Raw genomic sequence first — 13,599 nt, forward strand, 5'->3', positions numbered from 1 at the left:
GTAATCCTGAGATTATCATGTAAGATAACATATGTTAATGGTTGCTTAAAGTAACTGAAATAAAATTATGTCCAGCTATTGGAACAGGTAAGCATTTGAAGAAGTAAACCTCCTTAATTTCATGTTTCAGAATATGTTTCAAGTTTAAGCTTAAAATTAGGGTTGCTAATTAAATTTGTTTATTGAAATGAAAAGTTTCTTGATGAAGAACAAAGGTTCTGACCTATTTATTGCTACTAGAAAAGATTGCCAGTGTTGCTACCTGCAATTTCAAGATGAAAATTTTATTTTAGTGAAGAGGTAAATAGATGAGATTATTTGTTTCTCACTGCAGTGTGGTTAAGTTTTAAAAATTGTAACTTTTTTTTCTTAGGAAGGTAAACAGTATATTTTTAAGTTGTTTGGGGTTTTTTTGGGTGCATCTTTATTTGCATATTGCAAATTCTTGCTATTTAAATGTTAGCTTTGAAAACATTACTTTGGATTTTAAGGGAATTGTGTATAATTACATAATGATTCTGGTTATCTCAACTTTTAGGCCGTGTGAGATGCTTTTATAGGGACATACATGGTTTTGATAGTTTTTGAGAGACAGCAAAACAATTAATGCTAATTTAACCTCTTTGTTAGCCTCTAGTTGCCTTCATCTTTAAATATAATACCCCTCATACTCTATTTCCTGTTTCCTTAAAAGGCATTTTTCATTGCAAAGTTATATGATTTCTATTTTATAATACTGTTTCGCTTTTTTATTTTTCAGTCCCAGAAATCCTGGATAGAAAATACTTTCACAAAGAGGGAGTGTGTGTATATTATACCAAGTTCAAAAGACCCCCACAGGTAAATGACACATGACGCAAGAACTCATTGCTGCTCTTTAAAAACATATCAGTACTTTAAAGATTATAAAGAGAGTGTAAAATAGATTTTTGGCTTAACTACTTATCTGTATAAAATACTGTCTTTAGTAGTTCACTTTTGTTGCTGGACATTGTCACTCTGTGTGTGGCTTGGGTTTTTTTTCTTTCTTCTTCTGAAAGTACTTTGGCATTGCAAAAATCTCTAATAAATGTTCCTCTGTTCTCTTTGCTGCTTCCTACCAGTCCTCCTAGTGATGTCTATGGTGTGTCTCCTGTGTGGGTTTCGTAATTTATTTATTTATTACTTTTTTTTGCTGGCATAGTTCTGAAGTCAGAAAGTCACATAGAGATAGCCTCTATTGGCATTTAAAGAACAGCAGTGTGAATGCTGGCTAAGTGTAAAAATAAACCTGATAGTGCAGGAAAAAGGGGTGAAGAATTCATAGAAGAATAAAGAGAATTGTGATGGAAGAAAAAAAAAATTACAAAACAAAGAAATATTTGCTTCCAGGGAAGATAGATTAAATAAAAACAATATGGATATCAAAAGATTTCATGTGGTATCTAGTAATTTTTTATCCTTAAGTTCTGTAAGGAAAAAGTGAGGCTGAAGGATGGGGAAAGAAGTTTCTGGAGGGGAGGCTGAGACTAATGAAGAATGTTTTGCATATCTCACCTATTGCTTTTCCCTTACACTATATTAGAGATATGAAATCAAGCAAGTTAGCGATACCTCTAACATATCTAATTAGTAGAGTTTACCTTCACCAAGTATTATAGGTATAATTCAAGAGTTCCTACAGTGATTGAATTTGATGTGCATAGTCATGACAGATTAAATAAATTAAAATTGAAAATCGATTCAAAATTGATTTTGTAAAGCAGTTTTGTCTCCCCAAAATGTTTACTATTGTCATTATGGATTTCAGATCAGACTTTTTTTTTTTTTTAGCTTCACGTATTTGAGAGAAGCTGAGAAACTTTTTCTTCTGAATTTCAGAAAACTTGGATTTTAGTCTTTTCCATAAAACAACCCCTTATGCTCTGCCCCAACAGAACAAAAGAGATTTATTACTCAAGACCTTTGTTTTTAGGCAGAAAAAGGACAAAGTAAACGCTGTAGAATTTTTAAGCTATTGTAAGTAATTCACCACATTCCTTGAAACCATGTGACATGAGAAGCTTTTAGAATTTATAGCCATGATTGTAGCACATGGAAAATTTGCAAATGCAAACAAAGTAATTAGGAAGCTGTTAAAATTTCCAGAGCATTTCACAAGGAACAAAATGATCTTCAATGCTTGCCCTTTTAGTTTAACCCATTTGTAGCATACAAGGGACTTCACAACTTTCCTATCATATTCTGTCCTTCAGTTTCTGAGAATTGCTTATTGTGTTCGTGAATTATGCATAAATGAATCTAATTTAGACAGGAGTATCTGATATGTTTTGTTGATCTGTACCTTTGAGTAGAGATAATTATAATTTAAAAACTGTTAGAGAAGATGTAAAGCTGTAGTTTACTGTTAAAACTTAGATGATTAATATCAGTGTAACTTCTGTAGAGGATGAAATTTAAAAATTGTTTATGCTCAGAGTCTGAAAACAATTGAAGACTACTGTGTAACATCTGGTTTTGTATGCTTTTGCATGCTCTTAACCATAATTGGTTAACAGCTGCTTATGAAAATTGTGGAAAACAGTGGTATAAATTTATCTGCCGTGCTAATTTTAAATGATAAGAAAGCTGTTAGCAGGAAAGCATGGAAACTGTTTGAGATGGAAGAGGGTAGAAATTATTTAATAGCCTTTATGTAAAGACACTACTGTATAAGGCCTGTTCAAATATATCTTTTTCTGTACATGCAGCTCGGAAATGATCAAAATAACCTTCCCGCACAGGTAGTACAACTTGGATGTGTATTAGAAGGATGAATTTGTAGAACAGATGCAACAATGTCGTTAGAATGAGTTCCAGAAAATGCTGGTCTGTTACTAACTTCTCAGCATCTAGATAAAAAGTTTCAGTACTGCAGATAATCCAGTCGGAAATATTCCTGGGCTTCAGATGTTGATGGTTCAAAGCTGGAAAACCTGTCTGAAGTCTCAGGACTGAAACTTTTGCATGTTTATACATTTTTACACGCCAAGTATGTTACAGTCATGTAAAAGAAAGACAGACAAGTTACCGTGTTAAAAATGGGCAAACTTGGGCAGCATGTTTTCCATTCATTAGAGATCTCTTGTTCAGTAATCTTCTGTAAGCACAGGAATCTGACTTTCCCTTCCCACCCACCTCCACCCCCCTTCAAAGTGAAGCTGGAGTTTACTCATATCTTTAAATATTTCTTGTAGATGCCTTCCAGGATGTCAGATTTGTCAGCAACTTGTCAGGTAAGAGTTCTTCTGTAATTACAATATTCCTGAATATTTTTTTCCATTAAATAAGCACTTTCATAACAGGGTTTGAAAAAGTTTTGATCAATATTGCAAATGACAAGTCAGTGAAAGGTTAGATATAAAACATACAACTAACGGATAAAGAACTGTCTGCAATGTGTAGATCACAGATTTATAAATGTTAAGTAAATTATTTGGCTTCAAAGAATCAGTTTCTTCTGGCCTCCAACTTGCAATATGTGAGCTTCCATATTTTGCATAATTATTATGTATTGTAATTAATACTTGCTATAAGCATGTGTGGTGACAAGGCTTGCTCTGGAAAAGTGGTTTCTATACTATTTAGAATCTTTGCTTTCTAAATCTGACATATCTCTGTAGATAGAAGACGAGAGAAGAAATCTTTTAATATTAGTCTTTACTGAAGTATTCTAAATGATATGGTTGGGTGCAGGTGCTGTTGTGGCCGCTTGGTCAGACAACATGCTTGTTTTACTGCAAGTCTTGCTATGAAATACTCCGATGTGAAGCTGGGTGAAAACTATAATCAGGAAATAGAAGAGTGGTCGGTGGAAAAACATACGGAACAGACGTCTACTGATGCTTACGGTGTCATCAACTTTCAAGGTGGCTCTCATTCTTACAGGGCTAAGGCATGTATGATGTTTTCTTTTTTTCTTACTCTAAACATGTTGATAGAGATGGTGGATACTTCATTTAATTCTTGAAATTGAAGGCTGAAACAATGTCACACATACTATGACAAATCAGTGCCCTCTACTAATCTTGTATTTTTTTATTGTGATCTGAATTCTTTCTGATTTTCCATTTTTAAAATTTATTTTTTGTACAGAAGTTGCTCAGCTCTATCAGAATTAGTCATATTCATGTACTGGCTTACCTTTAAATTGCAAACAGTGATAGGAATTCATAAATCACTTCAGCAAAACATTACATTAAGAATTTAATATCGCTGTTTCAGACTTCATGAAAATACAGCTTATTCATCTATGCTGCTTGCTTGCTCACTACTGTTGAATTTTTGTAGGACCTTTTAAGTAACATCTGCTATTGTAACCCTCTATTCATAATTTTTAAACTCTGAAAAATCATTTAAAATTAAGGACAGATGTGGAATATGCTACTTCAGTGGATTTGTTCAAAATTATTGAAGCATAATTGTACCGATCAGAGTAATGGGAGTTTTTTGGGAGAGGGCATTAAGAACAAGCATACCAATAAACTGGAAGTTTGGAAACTAACTCTTAATTCACAAGTGCACATGTATTGGAGAGACTAGAAAACTGGGAATTCTGACATATTCTCCACAACCATTTTGTAAAGGATTTCTAGTTGTGGCAGAAATGATTTAATGCCCCTGTAGTTTCAGGCTGCAGGAGGTGCTGAGGCAGTGTGGCTCCTCTGGCCAAACTGGAGTGCTTGCAGGAGGGAGCTGTGTTCGTTGTGCAGCTGGCAGAGCCCCCAGGGAGGGTTCAGGGCTCAGAAGTCAGATCATCTCTGTGGAGAGAAGGGCTCTTAGCAGAATTCTTTGGTGTTCATAATAGCAGCGTATGCATTCCTTTGCACGCTTAGCTTAAAATTGCTGCAAATCCTTTTCGAGCACAGAAATAGCAAGCTGCCTACATGCATTTCTGTGCTCGCTTCTGCAGAGTGCTTGTGGGGTTGCTAAAACTAGTTTCTTGGCATAGTGATGGTTTTTTAGTTAGAACTTGGTTCAAGTAGGGCTTGATTTCTGCGTAACGTCCCTTTCTCTACAGAATAGCTCATATTAAAGATGTAAGAGTATTTTTAACTGATCAACCATCTACTTAGTTTTATGCTGTTAAGCAGAGAGAGTTAAAAAGCTGCAAGTTTTGAAGTTTTCTATTAAAAGAATGTAGCTTTCCTTCCCACCAGGAACAGGGAAGGAAAAGCAAGCAACTAACTGTCTGTAATTCAAAGGGGATATGCAAGCCTTTGCCCAGTAGATGGCAGAACTTTTATAAATATTTCTGAATTTCATCTAATTTAGAGATCATTCAGTGCTTTCATGAAGATTCGTTTTTCTAGGTCACTGTGCCAGTAGGATGAAATAACAGTCATTCCCTTTCCAAAACTTGCTTTCAAAACTATTAACTGACTTCTCCTTAATCCTGGAACACATAAAGGAAACTTGTTCATTTATTGCATCCGCCGTGTTTTGAGGAAGTGAATTACTTTTTTGATGGCCAGGAGTAGGATAATATATTCTGAAACACATTCTGGTTCTTCCTTTGATCTATTGATTCTGTGATGATTTAAGAACCTTTGAACTCTCTTCCTGTGCCTGCAGTACGTGCGATTGTCATATGACACTAAGCCTGAAGCTATTCTGCAACTTATGCTTAAAGAATGGCAGATGGAGTTGCCGAAGCTTGTCATATCTGTCCATGGGGGCATGCAGAAATTTGAACTTCACCCACGCATCAAACAGTTGCTTGGCAAAGGTCTTATTAAAGCTGCAGTAACAACGGGAGCCTGGATTATAACTGGAGGAGTGAACACAGGTAAAGTACCACCAATGAAGGGGCACGGTTAGCTGGGTTACGGTTTGTAAGAGTCGAAAGATTTAATGGATGCATAGCTTCATCTTAAGGCAAAGCGAATTTGAGTGAGTTTGGTCAAGTGAAATTAAAATAATGCATTTTGAACGTGTAGATTGAAGTGGGCTGCTGTTTTGTCTTGCAAAGAGAAACAATATAAAGGTGGGGGCTTTGGGGGCTTTTTTTTTGTTTGGTTTGGGGATTTTTTTGCTTGTTTGCTTTTTGAAACCAAAAGAGGAAAAACTTACTGTGATTAAAACAAGTACAGTAATGTACTGGGAACTCTTTAGTTCTTACTAGGCTAATATATATTTTATTGAATTACTGATACATGGTACTTTGTGTCCTTCTAGTAGATGTAGTATAGTGCTTTTTCTTTGGGGTTGTGTCATGTAAGTTCCCAGATCCTTAAAGGCCCAGTTAACTAATACCACAGTTGTATTTCTCAATAAGCTGTGACATTCAGTACACTGAAATCTCTTTGTGCTCCACCAGGTGTTGCAAAACATGTTGGTGATGCTCTACGAGAACATGCTTCCAGATCATCTCGAAAGATTTGCACTATTGGGATTGCTCCATGGGGAGTGATTGAAAACAGAAATGACCTTGTTGGAAGAGATGTAAGGATAAATTACCTAACTGAAATAATGATTTACCTGCCTTATTTTTTGACAAATCTGCTCAAGCGTGTTTTTTTACTTGCTTTGCATCACTAGAATACTTGCTTTCCTATGAGGATACGTTGACATTTGTGACTTATGCAAGATCATGAGTGTAAACAAGTTGCAAAATGCAAATGCGCTAGAGGAGTGGCTTGTTCTCAAGTATTTAATCCTCCCACCCACCCCACCCCCCAATATTACTGAATCAAATAAACAAAAATGCTGAAGTATTACAGAGAATTCACGTTTTCAGAGGGCAGTAAGTTGAAAAATTTTGATGTGGAGTCTTCAGTGCTACTATTTGCCACAGCAGTCGCAGGTTTTCCCCAAAGACACTTTTTTCCAAGTATATTTTCTCTGTTATCCTGCAGAACAGAATCCTTCTGTGATATAGTTTTCTGCTTTCCTGCACAAAGTTAAGAGCTACGGCTGTTGGTGTATCCTGACGCCAGGCATGCTTATATGTGTCAGTGCTTCTTGTTGAGCCACCAATTCTCATGTCCAGACAAAAAGTTAAGTTTCAGAGAAACAAATGTGAATCTTTACAAGTAAAAGACATTGTTGTGTGCTTATACATAGGTGGTTGCTCCATATCAAACGTTGTTAAACCCATTAAGTAAACTAAACGTCCTAAATAACCTCCATTCCCATTTCATTCTGGTGGATGATGGAACAGTTGGAAAGTACGGAGCAGAAGTTAAATTGCGGAGAGAACTGGAAAAAACTATTAATTTGCAACGGATTCATGCAAGTAAGTAATTCTGATGCCTGATGGCTGAACGTTACTATTCTTTAATGAGAAAGGTACTTGCACCAAACACCTGAATGAGAAAATAGAAAAATTAATCTTTTGTTTATGTTTCAAGTCTGAATGATTGTTTTGCAAATTTCAGCGGCTGCTTTGGACCCTAGGTATTGCTGGTAGATTTCAGATTTCTCTGGGGCCAGAGAGGAGGGTTTTTTTGAGTGTTCGTTTTGTTTGAGAAAGCAAATGTATGTCACTTGAGTTGTTAGTATGTTGTCAGGTCTTACTGATCTGATTGATGCATGGTTTTGACAGTGATCACTTGCAGTTTCACAATAGGGCAATTCAGTTTGTAAAACATCATCTGTGTTTGTGCAAAGAAGCCATGACTACTTTTGGTGTTTTCCCAATTATGGAGCAACGCATCTGTGGGTTTTTTTTCTCTTCTAGGAATGCTTTGGCAATACTCCCTGTTTGTAGAGGGTTTCTGTGTAACGATGTTCAAATTGTATACGTGTTGTCATCTTTAGAAACTGGGGGGAAAGTAGAAGGGGAGTTCCCTAAAGAAAAAATGTTCGCTCTTCTGCGTTGGTTCAGGAATATTTCTGTGAAGAATCTCTTCTGTTTTGTAGACTGGATTCCACTGTAATTATCAACTTCTTTTCGGTGCTTTCCCTGCCATGCAAAGTATAAAGAGTGCTTGAAACTGTGCTAAAATGTCTGTCAGGCAGGATTTAAAATGTTATTCAACAGAAGGGACATACGGGGCATAATTGATTTATTAAATATGTGAAATCTATCTAGGCATTCCTTATACACTTACAATGTTGTTGCAACTCTGTAGGAATTGGCCAAGGTGTGCCAGTGGTGGCGCTTGTATTCGAAGGTGGCCCCAATGTCATACTCACCGTTTTGGACTTCCTTCAAGAAAGTCCTCCTGTGCCGGTGGTCGTGTGTGAGGGAACCGGGAGAGCTGCAGACATACTGGCATATGTTCACAAGCAAACAGAGGAGGGAGGGTAAGTCCTAGCACTGCCAGCCAAACTACCAGTCATATGTAGATGGATTTTGGGCTATTCCTTAATGAATTAGTGCAAGAGTTTTTTCTGCATAAAGACAAAGGCTTTTAAGCGGAGAGTGTAATCTTACACGTGATGCAGCTTTCCAGGCTGGCTGCTGTAATAGCTCTGTATAAAGACAAAGACTTGTTTTCTAGTTCTATGTTCCTTGTACATATTTTTCACTAGTTGCATGAAATTCTGTAGGGTATGCTTGCTTTAGCAATGCTTAAAAAAAGGAAAGGAAACGTGTATACGCCTGTATCCTAAATTAGGGGGAACACCTGGTATGTAACTTGAGTTACATGCAGTAATTCTGTTACACCATTGTAACGAGAGGGCCCAACTCTGTTTAAACGCTCCCTGTGCTTGGACTTCAAATTTTAAGTAAGCTGCCATAGTAACCTGAGTGATAAATGTGGCTGGTAAGTGTGTTCAACAGGAGGCAGAGCTGTCCAGACCTTCCAGGGACGGAGAATAACGAAGACAATAATGTGTTTCCAAACTGCTTGGAAATATCACTTGACTACATTGAATGGAAATATTTTCATGCAGTTAGCTGTTATAGTAGTAACTTTTCTGAAAAGGGATTGGTTGTGGTTTAACCCCAGCCAGCGACTGAGCACCACAGCCGCTCGCTCACTCCCCCCTGCTCAGCTGGGGGGAGAAGTGGAAAGGTGAACCTGAGAAAACTCACGGCTTGAGGTAAAGGCAGAGTAATAGGTAAAGCAGAAGCTGCACACACAAGCAAAGCGAAACAAGGAATTTGTTCACCTCTTCCCGCGGGCGGGCGGGTGTTCAGCCATCCACGGGAAAGCCCGGCTCCATCACATGCAACAGTGATTTGAGAAGATAAAACGCCGTCACTCCAAACGTCCCCTGCTTCCTTCTCCTTCCCTCGGCTTTATGTGCTGAGCATGACGTCATGCAGGCTGGCATGTCCCTTGGCTCAGCTGGGGTCAGCTGTCCTGGCTGTGTCCCCTCCCAGCTTCTTGTGCCCCCCAGGCTGCTCGCTGGAGCGGGTGCGAGAGGCGGAGGAGGCTTTGACTCTGTGCAAGCACTGCTCGGCAGGAGCTAAACCGTCTCTGCACTATCGACGCTGTTTCCAGCACAAAACCAAAACATCGCCCCATGCTAGCAACTATGGAGACAGCTAGCTCTATCCCAGCCAAAACCAGCACAGGATCAGAAAGTTTCTATATTATTTCTTCCAAGTAGTCTTAAAACTGAACTTTTTTTACATGCTTCTGTTGTCTGTTTAAAGTGTAGTTTCACATAATAAAAGGGATGTGCTTGGGCCACACAATGTCTAGTGATTTCTAGTTAGTTGTCAGACTTGCTTAAATCCTTTAAACATACTGGGTCCTTGCTGGGACTGCCTCAGAACCAGGGGGCAGGGACTAATGTGGCAGTAAACCAGCTTTGTCCATAGTATGATCAGAAGCAGGTCTTACTCACAGGAGTGAATGCTTAGTATTTTGTGTCAACATCTTTTAGTTGAGAGTATCTTGAATCTGAGTATGGGAAGGAAAGGGAGAGAAGCTGAGTCACTTTATGAGGCAGTAGTAGAAAGTTGTAGATTAAGCAATGTATACGTCTTTCTGAAGATTACCCAAGGTTTTGCCACTGAAACAGTAATAAGGTTATAGATAGCAGGACTCTGAATGGACGTGTTCAAACTAATTAAATGCGTTGTTTTTCTTACTGTTCATGTGTAACAATATGTTTTCCTGTTTTGTCTGTTCGTTTCAATCTCAGGAATGTTCCTGAGGGTGCTGAGCCTGAAATCATTTCAACCATCAAAAAGACATTTAACTTCGGTCAAAGTGAAGCAGTTCATTTGTTTCAGACACTGCTGGAATGCATGAAAAAAAAAGAACTTGTAAGTAGATCTTGCCATAAAATTTTTTTATGGAAGGTGCATGCATTTGTGGATATAATATTAAATTGTATCTCTGTGCTGTATATGATTAAGAGTTATTAAAAAATCTTTTCTGGACATAGTGGATCTTCCAGTGTTTTCATGTATACTTTACCTCATGGCCAAGAGAGACTTAATTTTTTGTGATAATTTCTGGTAGTCTTGAGTTTTTTGTTGTTCCCAAGCCTATTTGTTTTCATATGGCAGGATTCTGATCTGTTTATAGTGTGTATGTATTTTGTATTTGCATTGCTGTCCTTTTTTCTTGCTTTGATTTTTTAAAACCTTGGGCCTTTTTTTTTTTGCTTTGATTTTTGAAAACCTTGGGCATTTTTTTTCTTTTTTTTTTAATATCTTTTAATTGCAACTACTAACAGAGGTCTACTATCACTGCATGCTTAAAGCAAAAGCACTTATAGAGCTTTATATGTAGCCTGGGATCGAGTACTGGTGTCTCATTTGGACATCACATTGTGCTGTTCTGAGATTAAAATGGTCATATTTGGCTAAACATGTTTGCTGGTAACATGGTTAAGCTCATAATTTAGAATGAACTGGAGGCGTAAACAGAATACTGTGTGGTGTTTATAGACAATAGGAATTATAATCAGAGTGGGAAAAGAAGTTCAAATTGATTGAGGAGCGTAAAGGGTCATAAAAGGTCATAAAGGATTGTTTTGTGTGGCACCCAGTTAGGAAAACAAAACACAGGTGCACGCTAAAGATAAGTTTAAATTGAGCATAGACTTAAATTATATTGAAGATAAGGTGACTTTCTAAAGTATTTCAGAGTTATCACCTTTGCCTGAAAATAATTTTAAAATATGTTTTCCCCATTTTAACCTTTTGGACAGATTACAGTTTTTCATATTGGGTCAGATGAACATCAGGACATTGATGTTGCAATACTTACAGCGTTGTTAAAAGGTGAGACTTCATTTTAAGAGTGTTTGGAATCCCCAGCTATTGTTGTTTGGTGTTTATATGATGGATTACTTATACTATAATCTAGGAATATTTAGTGTTTAAGGAAATAATTATCTACTATGTTTTCTCATTGTATAATACCATCATGCGTCATGAATTATGAAATATACTGTATAGCTTTGTGGTGGATTGCTTTTTAGGAAGCAATAATGTTTATTATCTTATACTTTAATTACTTTTAATTTTTTTTCATTGTTTTTGCTTCTTAAGGCACGAATGCATCTGCATTTGACCAGCTTGTTCTTACACTCGCGTGGGATAGAGTTGACATTGCCAAAAATCATGTTTTTGTCTATGGGCAACAGTGGCTGGTATGTAATGGTCTGAATTAAGCAGAATGTTTCCTAAAAGAGAGAAAATCAGCTTACTGTAAAGAATTAATCTTTTGACTTTTGTGGAGAAAGACTGTAGAATACAGACACATTTATTATGAGGGCAGTAATTTTTTGCATACTGCAGTCTTACAGCTGTTTTGTTATTGTGTAGTTGAAAATGGTCCAAAAATTTTAGAAATGTGCCAAGTGTTCTGAATATCTAGGGAAGAAAAGACATTACAAAAGTTGGAAGCTGAATTTCTGTTAGTCTGATGCTTTTTGTTCCTTATAGTTGCACGGTCATAGGAATATCTTAAGAAGCATCTAGTAAAATGCACTGTTGGCAGCACTGCATAGTTTTTTGAGGGGAAGGGCAAAATGTCTGTTTCTTGCAGTCTGCAAATTAGTTTGGAAACTACATTGTGGATCTCGCCTTTTTCCCATATTACTGTAAAAATAAAACACAGTCTTACATGAGTGTGCAGTCAGAAGTACATACTGCAGGGCTTGTTGATAGCAATGATGGTTCTGACCATTTGTCCTTGGAGAAAATTATGCTTTAAATGTTCTATGTCTTTGTGTTTTATCCAATATCAATCTATGAAAACAGCTTAGTGATGTTAAACACAATGTCTACTTAGTCCCATGTACTTTGTCAGTTGGAGATACCTGTGGAAGAGCGTAAGACTTGCTGGTTAAGTCTTCAGAATGTTTTGAAGGGTGACATCTCTGTATTCGTAGACATAGGTGGTTTCCCCAGCCCTGTAAATGAATGAGGCTGCTGCGTAATCTAAGTATATTTACTTCTGTGGGTTTTCTGGTTCTCCCCAGGCTCTACCTTGTTACTTGTTTGTTGTAGGTTGGCTCCCTGGAACAGGCTATGTTGGATGCCCTTGTGATGGATAGAGTTGCATTTGTGAAACTTCTGATTGAAAATGGAGTAAGCATGCACAAATTTCTTACAATTCCCAGGCTGGAAGAACTTTATAACACAGTAAGTGAATGATTGCTTCTTAAGCTACTTCTAGAGCAGCTTTTTAGTTGATTGGCTTGTGGTGTACTGGGTCACACGCACCACTGAAGGCCATGGGGCGATTGGGAAGGCTCCCTGGCATGAGGTTGGAGTTGGGAAGCACGTGCTGTTTGGCTGCTTTGTAGTGCCACAGCTGCTTTCTGGCTTTCCAGAAATAATACCAGAAACTGTCTGTCAGCAGGGTGTTCGTCTGTGTCTGATGCTGGGGAGAGATACTAAAGGGAAAATTGCAGCCTTGTTGTGGAACATGGGAAGTGTGTAACCCGCAGTGGGGAAGAGAACAAAAGTCAGACGGGTGAAACTTGAGCAGCAATATGAGGTCTATAGATAGTGTTGTTAGGGCTTTGCAAGATGAGTTATGTCTATAACGGTTAATATTATCAAAATAGTTATAAAAAGTTTATTTTGTGAACCTGCTTAGTTACAAATATTACTTAGAATTTTTATTTTTTTTTGCTGTAGGTGTTGATTTAAGAATTTTAAGGTAGTTTTATATAATGCTAAGTATCTAACAGGACAAAACAAAACCCAAAAAATCTTCCACCAAAAAGTAGCTAAAGAGAGTAGTTCACAAATATGACTTAGGCTTATGTTAACAGTCTCATTGTCTGCTGTTGATCAAAAAAAAAAAGAAAAAGGAATTCTTTAGCTGATAAAGCTTTATAAAGGAGCCAACCTGATCAGGTGTTGTTACTTTTTTTAAAAAAAATGTTTTATGGTGTTGCTTTTGCACGTGATGTGCTTTTGATTGAGTTTTGTATGGGAGCTAAGGTAACCATATGTCTAAAAGTGTAACAGTTCATGCACGCACAGGAAATCAGAGAAGGAATAAAAATTCTCTGTAGTAAAAAGAGGAAATGTTCGGACTAAAAATTAAAAAAAATTAGAAGTAAGGGAGCTTTACTATGGGTCCTGCAATACTGTAAATGTGACTATCAGTCTGTGTGTGTGTTCCTGTAAATTAAAATGTTTATTTGTTAAAACTTGTCTCTGTAATATTATGTTTTCATAATATAAAAACCTCATATTGCCGCTGT

The 13,599-nt window shown here is 37.2% G+C and overlaps 1 protein-coding gene across 2 annotated transcripts in view; it reads left to right on the top strand.

Annotated features, from left to right (window-relative positions):
• The window catches only part of TRPM7 (transient receptor potential cation channel subfamily M member 7), a 59,096-nt gene that overhangs the window by 20,949 nt on the left and 24,548 nt on the right, over window positions 1-13,599 (top strand). For both annotated transcript variants that reach the window (XR_008822946.1, XM_056345638.1), the window contains exons 2-12: window positions 761-840; window positions 3,216-3,254; window positions 3,715-3,913; window positions 5,593-5,806; window positions 6,338-6,462; window positions 7,084-7,255; window positions 8,094-8,268; window positions 10,066-10,189; window positions 11,083-11,155; window positions 11,426-11,526; window positions 12,389-12,523. Coding sequence is in view for 1 of the 2 variants with exons in the window: in XM_056345638.1 (XP_056201613.1) it covers window positions 761-840; window positions 3,216-3,254; window positions 3,715-3,913; window positions 5,593-5,806; window positions 6,338-6,462; window positions 7,084-7,255; window positions 8,094-8,268; window positions 10,066-10,189; window positions 11,083-11,155; window positions 11,426-11,526; window positions 12,389-12,523 (1,437 nt within the window). In the remaining variant the exon portion in view is untranslated. The remainder of the gene's footprint in view (window positions 1-760; window positions 841-3,215; window positions 3,255-3,714; window positions 3,914-5,592; window positions 5,807-6,337; window positions 6,463-7,083; window positions 7,256-8,093; window positions 8,269-10,065; window positions 10,190-11,082; window positions 11,156-11,425; window positions 11,527-12,388; window positions 12,524-13,599) is intronic.

Source organism: Falco biarmicus, chromosome 7, assembly GCF_023638135.1.
Source record: "Falco biarmicus isolate bFalBia1 chromosome 7, bFalBia1.pri, whole genome shotgun sequence".
Taxonomy (NCBI): domain Eukaryota; kingdom Metazoa; phylum Chordata; class Aves; order Falconiformes; family Falconidae; genus Falco; species Falco biarmicus.